A 12,772-nucleotide genomic window follows, 5' to 3' on the forward strand; every position below is an offset into this window, starting at 1 on the left:
TCAGTGATCTCCGCTAAATAAACCAAACTTTTTTTTTTAGTTTATATTTTTCAGATTTATTTCTAACTTTGAAATCTTTAAAATCGAAATTTCCTAAGCATTTTCTTATTTCGGCTAAATTGTAATAACGGTAAAATATTCTTATAAGCATTGATGAATTATCATAGTTTTCAAATTTCTCCTCGCATTGAATTTTCTTTTTTCAATCTTTTCACCCCGTACTCTCCGTAAGCTTATTATATTGCCGTTTATTTATTTGTAGTTTCTATTTTTAATTATATTACCCTGAATTTTCTACTAAGCCAAAAAAAAACGTTACGTACATTTTACATAGTTCAGAACACGGGTTTTTATTCAGAGTTTACATTTTTCGATTTTTTTTCGGTGCACGTTACAAATTTGTTAACATTAAGGTACTAATAAACAAAATATTGGAGAAAGCTAATCTACCTAACTCGCTAAAGAAATGAAAAATTACTGTTGCAGATATGCTACAGTAAATTTCAGTTTTAAAATGATAAATTGATCAGGCTTTTCGATGAAATACACTATATTAATTTTCTCTCCGTTAGGTACAACAAACGTCTGATTACTCTACCATACCGTCAAATTGTACTCGTACCCTTGAGTTAATTAATATAACCGATCCTTTGTTCTTTCAAATTTTATCGGTGACTGTCTGAAAATTATTTGTATAAAATATTAAAATTTCCAGTCGACTGAACGATATGTCACTGGTGTCCAATCCGTATTAAATATACGATTTAAATTTAGTACGATAGAGCCAGTTACAATTGTGAAAGTAAGAGTCGAGGTAAACGACCTTTAGATGGAAGGTTTCTTAATCGCACACTTCTTACATTCTTGTTCATAAAATTTGGACCAGTAATTCAAATTTTATAACTTTATTAACATTTTTTGTCACCCGACCGTTACGTTTTTCAGGTGCCCGACGACCGAGATCAGAACGTCTGTCTTGTAAGTGAACTTTAACACTTTTTTGTATGCTGACTATTCTGGAACATCCGATTCATGAAGTATTTAGATCAACGTTCCATATGTTTCTGCCTACTTACAATCGACGGTACGCTATAAGATCGGCATTTTATTTAATGCTGTCAGTCAAAATTCAATCGAATAGTCACACTACTGCGGTTAGGTGAACTCATCGGGCACGTTAATCCGTACAAATCACCTATATTTTTTGCGACAATCAACACGAGATTTTACTTTGAATATTAAATCCTATACAAAAGATAGTGGAAAGTATCGGATTATTATCGCGTTAATAAAATAATGAACAAGAAGACCGATTTCGTAAATTATTAAACATACAAAAGAGTTAGAATCTTGTACACGGTACAGTATCTCGTGAAGCGTTGTTCTCTTCGCGGATTATTTTTAAAAATCGTTTATGCAGTAATCGATTCTAAGTTTCAGGAACCCGTGTTTACTGATGGGTTACTTTCTCCATAACTTCGAGTACTCTACCGCAAGAGAGGGATTATTTTCCGTTTTATTAAACGAAGTGAAGAAAGCCAATATAAAATACTGCACAAAATACTGATCTATGTAACGCAATGTAAATCTACATCTTGTCCGTGGTACCTCAAGGTAGCTCCTATATTGTTATAGAAAAATATTTAAATACAGTTTAAAAGTGTAAAAGTCGTGCGGAAAAATATTTATAAGTAACATTTAAAATTTTATTCCACCGGCAGAAAATAACATTCTTTTAGTTAAAATAATACGCTAAAATTATCGTCTTATTATTTTACGTGTTATTGTACTGTTAAGATGATAATTTTTTTAAAAATATTACACCTTTCTAAAATAAATTTTATATAAAAATAAAAACATCTTTGAAATTTGCAAACATCTCTACGTGAAGTAGGTGAAGCGAATTATTAAGGTTATACCTCGTCATTTAGTAAATATTAGTGGCACTGAATGTGAAAACTGGCGGTTTTATTTTTCTAACTTTTTTAAAGTTTACATTTTAAAGGTTAAAAAAGCAAAAACGGATGGAAATAAAAAGTTTCTTACGTAATTATTCATTAAACAATCTTCAACGAAACGGTGAAATTTCAACTCGATTTAGTGATTTCCATATTGTATCGAATATTTTAGCGAAAGAGAACACGGTTTGAATACTTGGAACAACTTCGTTTCTATTACGATACCATAAAAACAAATGAAAAAAAAAAGATGGAAATTTGTGATGAAATTATCGATGAAAAAATTTATTTTTTCCTCTTGCTACCGAAGTGTACTTCGGTAGCAAACGATTGACCTTTATCAGGACAAATTACGGAATCGAACGGTGTAGATTATACGGTCATTCCTACTTAAAATGTGGTTTTGTATTAAAATAACATTTCTCTTTTATTTAAACGCGAAGAATTCAGAAGAAAAATGTTTTCTATTATCATTCATACACCGCAACAAAAATTACAGGAGGAAACTTCAATATTTATCGCCTATCAATATTAATCTGGATATCCGTATTTCATAATTAATCATAAATGTAATCGTTACAGCCTTCCGTACATTTTTAAACATGTTTAGTTTTTTATGTATAGTTTCATACTCGATTTTAAATATATTATAGTGGATTTTAAGAAGTATATTTACTGAAAATAGCCAGTAATTGTGAAACCTGACGGACATTTCTATAAATAACTATATGGATTCTTCTTCTTCCCGTTACCCGGTATTCTGAATCTGGCGCCGGATTGTAAACCTCATCATGTGTTATCCCTCGACCGTTCCTTCACCCTTCCTCCTCCACAACCCTAAACATAAAATCCTTAATTTTATGTACCATCCAATCTCAGCCTTCTTTTTGTTCCTTCCCGTTTACTTTCTAATTCAAAATTTTAATACAGATCTTTCGTTCCTCATTCTCTTACGGGTTCAAACCGATCGGCCTTCCTTTACCTACCTTTTCTGATGTTATTTTTTTATATTGACTCTTTCTTGAAATTTTTAAAATTACGTAAATTGTGAACCGATTTTATATTTTATAATAAACTTGTTAGATTATATTATTTGTATACCTTTTACAAGGAAAAAATACGATGATCTCAAAGAATCTAATCTTAGGTACCATTCGTTAGAGTAAATACACACATGCAATCGTTCACAGAATATCGAAGAATTAACAGGCGTTTTTTATCGTTTGATAAGTAAAATTCTTAATATAAAAAGAGGAAAAGAAAATATTTTAATAAACGAAAAAGGAATAAACGTCGTTAGCGGTAATTCATATTTGTATTCCATCACTTGCTCAACAAGCGACCCGATTGCTGATAACGGTTTGAATTTCTTGGGTGAGCGGATAACATTCCTTCCAAAAAAATTAAAATCCTGATAAATCGAGAAAGAGTACCATCATCGATATTTGCTTAAAACATTCTTTACACCGCGCTTTTCAGTACGGTGGTTTCTGTATGGCATCCTTTTTGTATCGGTTGGATGATCGAATCGAAGAGATTTTTTTAAAACTATTTTAATCTTATGATTTCACCGCGAACTCGTGCCTCCAGCATTCCTACTTTAATATCGTGGTAAATCCGGATGGGAAGGCCAGCAGCGAGGAAGGATTGTCGATGATGTCAGTGTGATGATTGAGGTAGCGAGAAAAATCACGCGAAGATCTATTACGACGAGTAACATGAAGGTTTCTGCTTCAAGGTCGACGAGACAAGAAAAAGAATACTGAAGAGCGGTAACATATCGATTTGGCGGTTTACTTTTAAATAATATAAAAATTAGACACCAATAAGAGTCGACGAATGAAAAGTACGTTTTAAAAAAATAGTAAGCTTTGATTCAGGTCAGGCAAAATTAATGTACCGTTTCGTTAAACTTCTTTTTTTGATTTTAAAGCGTCCAGTTAATTCTGAAATCAAACAATGGTCCTACACGAAGAATATTTATTTTGTATACGATAGCGTTTTAGGATTTCGGGTAAGACTCCTATTTAAGTTTTCGATTTTGTCGAAAACAAATAGGATGCGCATGTTCTATAAAAGTGAACTCCAAACCAATTTTTTAAGGAATTGATTGGAAGTCGAAGAGGAATTTCATACTTTCCGGTCATTGAGATTGTGACGTCATAAAACCAATATGAGTCCTATATTTTTTACGGGAAAGTAAAATCCTTAACTAGATTTTTATTAATTTGGTCAACTCAGCAACATTCATAGCTTAGGTACTTCCTGAGCGTATAAACGGAAAAAATCCAGTTTTACCGATCGGAGAGATTGTACTCCCGTTTAAAATTTAAAAATATTTTTACAAAGTCGTTTCATCTTTCGATTATTTCTAATTTTGGTTTTACATGTTTTTCTCTGATCTATCATTAAAAAAAGAAACGTCTTCGCTTAGAGTTGATTTCTGTACTTCAAAAATATTTGCAAAAAAAATGTAGCTGGCATTAATGTTTACCCGAGAGGATTTAACATATAATGCATTTGGAGTTGAAACTAATAATAATCAAATGAGGGCGCATTTCCCTGCTGGTATCTGAAGGAGGAATATTTTTTCTCCAGAACATTATTTTCGATCATACAAATTTTACAAGTTTCGTTCGAATCCGTGTTATCCGATAAACAGAATCGTTGTAGGTGTATCGTTTCTCTATTATTACCGTAAAGTGCAATCAAATGGAGTATAAACGCTTTTCATTATGATTTCGGTGTAATCATGTCGGTATTAGTATCAGTATTTCATTACAGACATCGGCGCTTGAAAAATCCAGACGGCGACGAGATAAAATTTGCTGTCCCGAATCCGAAGTTACAATAATGTAACTCTTTTTCTATTTTCCTACGACCCATCCGCGTCATTTTATTTTGATTTTACTAAAATCCGTACACCATTATTTACGTTCATAGATTAGCATTATCTTAATCACTATTATTATAATCACGAGAGATACGGTAACAGTAAACGAATTTAAAATTATGGAGGAAGCTTTTAATGAAGATATTAAATCGACAAATTATGTGCAAAGTTCCTCGAGAGAAAAAAATAAAACAGAATTTAAGATTTAACTCCGGTAATATTGTAATTTAATTTCTATACTATAACGAGCAAATTTTTACTTAATTTAAACATTCCATTGTTAATTAGAAAAAAGAAAAAACCTTTACTTTATTTTTATGATAAAAAAATATTTTTTAAAAGAAGTAAATTTAAAAAAATAATTAATAAATAAGCTATCAAGTTTAAGTCAAATGAATAATTGTCGTTGAATTTACATAAAACGATGAAGTTATTTTTAGCTAAATCATTACTTAAATAAATGAAAATTAAACTATTTACTCTATGCTAATTCGTTTTTACATAGAAACCGAATCCATTACCGAGTACTTCTACAATGCGTAAAATGAAATTCGATGATCGAATATCCTACCCGTATAATTTGTCAACTTTAACTCAAAAAAGAAAACCACTGCCTACAGCTCTATAATTTACGGGCAAAAGTTGCCACCAAATTTTATTATTTATTTTTACGTAAATATGCTGAAAATATAACGGATATGGATGCCTGGCACTTTTGTATCAAGTGAAACCGGAAAAAACTGAAAAAATCTTCGAAATCCACTGGAGTAACTAGTCGTGACTTTTTAAAAATAACCAGTCAAATCGATGAAATATTATTTTTTTTTAGAAAACGTTCAACGATCGCCCATTATACTTTATACTACGATCAAATTTTCATCATGAAGTGCGTTACATGTATATTATTTTTACAAATCGGTACTTTGCAAAGTACCTTGCGGCTTACAACGAACCGCTTGCAAAAAGCGGTTATCAGTTAAGAGTAATTAACGTAGTTCAAACCCGTAAATAGAAACTGTTATTGAAAAAAAAAAAAAAACGTTTCCTATATTTTATATTAACGGACCTATGAAGGGGGCGGGGTTTATCAACAAATTTGCAATGGGATGTTTAAATAACGAAAAAATCCTGTTAGAAATCGAAAGAACAAACTAAAAACCGATAGACGACTAATAAATACCGTAATTTAAAACAGAATAGACGAAAATTATTAGGTAAAAAAAATATCCGTCATAAATGTAAAATTCTTATTTCCCGATTATTCGATTCCGTCTTCAAAACCAGACACCGTTAATCCTGTGGTGTTTATCCGATAGTCTGTATATTATCTTCTTTAAAAAGGCGAACGAGTCTTTTAAAACGATGATATAACTAAAGGCATGTTTATCGGTAAAATTACCGACGGATTTTATATCGATTTTTACACTTTTTTAAGGCAAAAACGAAAACTAACGAACAATTTTGCTCGCCGAGAATAATAATTTACGAACACGATGCGTACCTGACGTTTGAAGATACGATCTTCATAAAACGCATTATATATACTCTACCGGTTTTAAGTGATTCCCTCGAATAAAAGGAAAACAGAATAATTTTTTGTTTTTACATAATGAATAGCTTACGAACAGGATAAAATAGTAAAAATATTACTTGGTTTCCTTCGGTATCAACAAAATATTGCGCACTCCCGAATACAGAAACGAAACAAAAGATATGAAATAAAATATATTAGGCCTATTCAGAACAAATTAGGTCAATTTGCTGAAGGAAACCCTACTATTTAGAAACAGAATAACTCATTCCATGAATCAGAGGACATGTAGTTTACAGACACCTATAACTAAATATAACAAATTAACTAATAATTAACTAGCGAGACAGAATAGATGGTCAGTCAACGACTTGGCACCCCTTTAAGGGTACTCATTCTAATAAATTCTACCTATTAACCTAAATTAATTAAATAAACAAGCAAATATTATCAGGTAAGGTTTTTTAATGAAGGTTTTACGCCGACATAAGTCATAATCCATTAATTTAATTTACAGCAAAGGAAAGCAATTACTTTTTTCTAGGAGTGTAATCTAAATCAAAATCCTAAAAAAAAGAAAAAATTCGTAGGCGTGTAAAAAACTATCGCAAAAACGAGATCACTCATGATGTTTCCACAAAATTTACATTCAGTCCAAAATATTTATTACCGTACGTCCGGTAACTGACATGATTATTTTTGTCGCAGCGAAGTATACCGTAGACGGCTCTTCAAGATATCGTAAAATTCATGAAAGTTTAAAGAAGGAACATCTATATATTCGGTTTCAGATTATAGTATCCGAAGCGAGTCGGTCATACCGACCCGTATATAAATCGTCGTGCAAATTTCCAGACGATTCGTTTAGATTTTAAGCGCCATAAGCAACTGTTATCGCCCACAAACCCGATCGTATACTGACGGAAAGGAGCCAAATCCTGTGAACCCGGTACCGGTTAAAAATCGATAAACTTTTTCGTCTTATGAAATAGGCCTGGGCTCGATATCTTTTTTAATATAAAACTATTCTGATTATCTTGTAAATAAGACAAAAATAAACTCGCCGAGTAATTTTATTAACGCTTCATTACAGAAATTGGGTCAGACATTTTCCGTTTTCCCGTAAAATATGACTTGGCCGAAAACAAAATCTTTTCTTTGTATTATACTATCCTTATCGCATTATAATCCCGAGTAATTATCTTTGCGTCTGTTTTCTTAATATTTATTTCGCTTAAAATCGTATTCGTTAACCGGTAGCCGATGTAATTCATAATAATAAATTATTAAAACAGAGTAACAAATACAAGCGTAAGTTAAGGAATACAAGGTTGTTTAAGCGAGGTTACAGAGTAAATTTAAAATCCGATATTCCTCAATCGAGATAGCGGTTTAATACTCAACTCGGATATTATGCGATGTCCTACTACCGAATACTGTTTCCTCGTTTAAACCACAAATAAAAAATATAGTAAAAAGAAGTAGCGAGTGTAAGAGTTCGTACAGTACCTACTTCCAGACGATTTTGCTCTTGAAACTCCGATTTTACGGGGAACGATAATCGATTTCAAAAATCTCATTTTCAATGATAGATGGGTATTTTAATTCGCGATACTTCTAATCAGAAAACTGTATCTTGTAATCCTGTTTACGATTCTGAATACGCCTTGAATACCTATAGATTTAAAACGCTGATTATACCTTTTTATGTTGACAGACCGACAAATTAACGAAAAACGAAATCAAACCGATCGATAGTAGGTCTATATCGTCCTCTCACACTTAAGTTTATCCGATCGTATTATATTTAAATATTTGTCGTTAATTTTTCGGATCAAACCCGTTAATCTTTTGTAGATTTTATTATTTATGGCCGTCGGCATTGAAAATGACGCGAAATGCCATAATTTATACGACTATAATGCGACACCCCCGATTAAAGGGCTTAGCAAAAAGTATTATGAGCGAAGTTATTAAATTTAATAGGTGCTTTTGTATTTGTGTTCAAACGTTTCCAGTAATGCCGTATAAAATACCTTTTATTGATTCTGGTACCACTTTTTTTTGTCGCTGCGTCACAATTCCGATTGAAATTATTGGTGGAGGTTTTTAAGAATCAAGCGTAACTCCACTCATAATTTCAAGCGGATTTAATTAGACTTTTTGCAAATTAACAATCGAAAGTTTGTCTTTAAAATACATAACGAGTATGAAAAACACAAATATATTTTTTCATCGAGACGGGGACGGTGTGCTCGGATACAAGTTAAACATAAGATGGTATTGTTAGATGTATAAGGTAAACAGGTCTTAAAATATTATTTTAATCTATTTAGCCGTTTCTTAGCCCAGTAGGAACATATAAAAGGATAAAACTTCTAAGATATATTAAAATCGCACCTATATAGACAGAAAACCCCCATATTTTAAGTATAATAATTTAGATTAGTATTTAATCACATGTTAAGGTAATTGAAAAAAACTCATTTTTTTCGTTTTCTTTTTCAGGGTTCATAATAATCATCGCTTTAGTCCTTCTTTTATTCGGAGTACTTGTAACGTTCTTCTTCACAGCATGGGTCAACTTAATCATAGATAATGTAAGTATTTTGCCTGAAATTACATTTATTTCATAAACTCCTACCTCGTCAATCATAAAAAAATAAACTCAAGTGGAATTCATATAGAATGAAGGAAATATTCAAAGACCTATAACAGGTTTTTTGTAAAATTAATCGTTTTTATATAAAATAATAATAATATCGATGTCGATCGGCTTTAACTATAAACATTTTTTTTAACAATAAATACATAAAATTTCAATTAAATAATGAGACGATTTAAGAATCACAACAGTTCTTTTAATTACTTTAATTTCTACAGTAATTATTTATGTAATTCTTTATGAACAAAATGGTGAAAGCACTTTGAATATACTCCAAAAATGAAAGACTGTTACGAATTATTTTGCAAATTTCGTAATTATTAATAAGGTTCTTTTTTTCTTTTTTCTTTTTCCTGTTTAGCCTTCGGTAATTACCGTTCAGATAATACTTCAGAGGATGATATGTATGAGTGTAAATGAAGTGTAGTCTTGTACAGTCTCAGTTTGACCGTTCCTGAGATGTGTGGTTAATTGAAACCCAACCACCAAAGAACACCGGTATCCACGATCTAGTATTCAAATCCGTATAAAAATAACTGACTTTACCGATTATTAATAAGCTTTACAAACTGTACAGAATCGAAATGGAATCCCATTCAAAGTTTTCCTTGATTCATATTAATGTTTTAGTTTTCTACAACCGTGTTTTTTTTTTCAAAACGAACTGTTTTTATCGATATCGATACTGCAAGACAACGAGAATAACTTACCACCCGCTCTCCACAAAGGTACATTTTTACTTTTCGGGCACTTCATCATCATCGGCCGTTTTAGTTAATTAAATGTTACTTCATTTTGTTTTAAGACTAACTGCGGAGGCGTGCCGTAGGCCCTCCGGACGGGTTGCCCTGGCGGGCGGCGTCTCGGAATGGGATTATTAGGTGTCCAAAACTGATTACCTATTATGTAAAAATATTTTTTTTTGAAAGATGAAAATAACGAAAGTTAAATTAAAAATTTAACTCTAGAAATTGATGATAACGAATCGGTATTTTCTGCTGGTGATCGGTACATTCCGGTGCCTAATTTTGGTTTTAGTTCATTATTTTTTGAAAAAAAACAATCACTTAAATAAATAAAAAATATGTAAAAAAAAATTTAAACCACCACACTTAAATTAAAAGCACTAAAAGTTAAAAAATAATTTTAGGGCGGTATCTCAGAATGGATTTGACAACATACTTTGATGGTGATATGTAAGATTATGTGAAAGTCATAGCTTCAAATTAAATATTTGATGTTTTTTCTATTTGTTTTCTAATGCGTATTTGCACCCCACTCTTTACGCCATTCACCATGAGAAAAAATTGGTAAAAACATCAAATTTTTAATTTGAAGCTATGACTTTCATGTAATCGTACAGTGATATGTACGATTACATGAAAGTCAAAGCTTTTTGTCAAATCCATTCTAAGATATCGTCCTAAAATTATTTTTTACATATTAGGGCTTTTAATTAAGAGTGGTATTTAAATTTTTTTTTACATATTTTTTATTTTCAACTTTTTAGTTTATTTAATTGAGTGGTTTTTAGAAGGCTTTTTTTATATATTTTTATTTTCTACTTTTTAGACTTTATAAATTCATACTTTACAGCTGCCCTAGCGCACAGGTTTGAGCGTATTTAGCGAAAGATCGGATGGGTACGTTTTACAGTGGGTGATTGAAATCAAAACATAGGGCTAAACGATTTAATTTACGGATAATCAAGATCCGGTAAATCAAGAGTGAACCCGATCGTTAAACAGTTAGCGCTCGATCTGCTGATACATACTCCGTTTGATTCGTGAAAATCGGACGAGTGGTTGCCGAAATATTACGGTGGCACCTCATCGCATCCCTCCCCAATTTCCGAACGGCGTCCCGGGGGCACTTGAAAATATTATCATCCGAGGGTACCACTGGGAGCGGGTGGAGTACCGTCAAGGGGGTCAAAAAAAATTTCAGAGCGCTAGGACAGACTGTTTTTGAGATATTTGCGGTTTTCGTCCGAAAATTCCGATCCGGTTAAAAAGTACTAAATTTTCCCAAAACTTCGGTATACGAGGTCTGTAAATAAAGTAATGAGACTGGTTCAGAAAAACCTTTTATATAGAATCCAATTATACATAGATCACTTTCGAATTAGTTTCTTTGGGAAGCCACGCAACGCTTCAAACGGTTTTCCCACTCTTCATAGCAGTGTTGAAACTCAGAAACCGGAATATCCTTCAGATGGTCGCTTACATTTTTTTAAAAATGTTTTTTACTGTTCCAAAATTGTGTCCTTTGAAGTATTGTTTTAAAATCGGGAACAGGAAAAAGTCGCAGGGACTCAAGTCAGATGAATAAGCTGTTTGAGGAACTACAGGAATGTTTTTCTTTTGCCAAAAATTCATTAATTGAGAGTGCAGTGCGACAAGGTGTATTGCCATGATGCAGCATCCAGTTGGCTTTGATGGCTGGTCATCACGCGGACATCTCTGTCCATAATCTTTCAAGAATTTCTCAGTAAACAAATTGATTTACAGTCTGTCCTATAGGCAAAAACTCCTTATGCACAATGCCATTACTATCGAAGAAACAAATTAGCGTGGTTTTGATTTGCTAATTTTTTGCTTTTTTGGGACGTAAATAATTCCGGCTTTAAACCACCTAAATACTTGGGCTCGTGACAAATCATCATCTCCATACGCCCTTTTCATTTTTGAAAAGTTTTCAGTAGCATTTTCTCCGAATTTATCACAAAACTTGATGCACAACGTTGCTCATAATTAGTATCACTCATTTTTGTAACGCACAACAAAAACTCGTTTCACGAAGTTTGTTTACGTCTCACGTGACAACAATAGAAAAAAGTATTAATACCTAATATAAATCAGCTGTTCATATAACCATATGTTTACTAGTAACTTTACAGTGTTGCCACTTTGGCTGCTAAATAAAACTAGTCTCATTACTTTATTTACAGAACTCGTATATACGGTATATCGATAAATAATAATATAACAAATATACACCTGACCACCACGAGACATGTACTAACGAATCGGGATTTTCCGCTAGCGATCGGTACATTACGGTACTAAATTAAAGGGGGCGCACACACAGACACACATACAAATGCCGTTTAGTATGGTAGGATTCTGAATTTATGTATTTAAATTATTATTTATTACCTATTTTAACCGAATTAACTTTTAATTAAGGAATAATTAAATAAGTATTTATATGAATCAATTTCTTTTAATCCATTATAAACAATTCAAAAAATAAAAACAAATGCAATTCTGTCTAAAAATAAATAAAACCTAAGTTAACATATAAAAATAAGTGTAATAATACAAACACACATTACATATGGATTCATTACAAATTGCACATTAATATGATAACCTTTTTCTTCGGTGAAAGGTGTTATTAGAAATAATCCTGATTCGGGAACTCTTATAATAAATACTATATAAGTTAGTTGCTGATATTGACAACTGAATCGTTGACACTCATTTAAAGTAATGTACGTAAGCGGAAAGTGGAAGTTAACTTAAAGAAGGGTTTTAATTTGAAAAAACAAAACGGTAAAAGAAAAAATTTACGTAATTATATTTCTAAACACAAAAAGTAATAGGCGAGTCGATTTCATAATTCTTTGAATGATACTCCCGGTTTATTATAAACAAATCGAATTACGATATCTTTTGAATTCATGCATCATTTTATTATATCGTCCCTTTTCCTGGCCGACC

General features: G+C 31.8%; 1 protein-coding gene across 5 annotated transcripts in view; it reads left to right on the forward strand.

Moving 5' to 3' along the window:
* emp (epithelial membrane protein) overlaps nt 1-12,772 on the forward strand; it is a 236,494-nt gene that overhangs the window by 131,324 nt on the left and 92,398 nt on the right. For all 5 annotated transcript variants that reach the window (XM_075363163.1, XM_075363164.1, XM_075363159.1 and 2 more), the window contains one exon: nt 8,891-8,982. In XM_075363163.1, the coding sequence (XP_075219278.1) occupies nt 8,891-8,982 (92 nt within the window). The remainder of the gene's footprint in view (nt 1-8,890; nt 8,983-12,772) is intronic.

Source organism: Lycorma delicatula, chromosome 4, assembly GCF_047948215.1.
Source record: "Lycorma delicatula isolate Av1 chromosome 4, ASM4794821v1, whole genome shotgun sequence".
Lineage (NCBI taxonomy): Eukaryota > Metazoa > Arthropoda > Insecta > Hemiptera > Fulgoridae > Lycorma > Lycorma delicatula.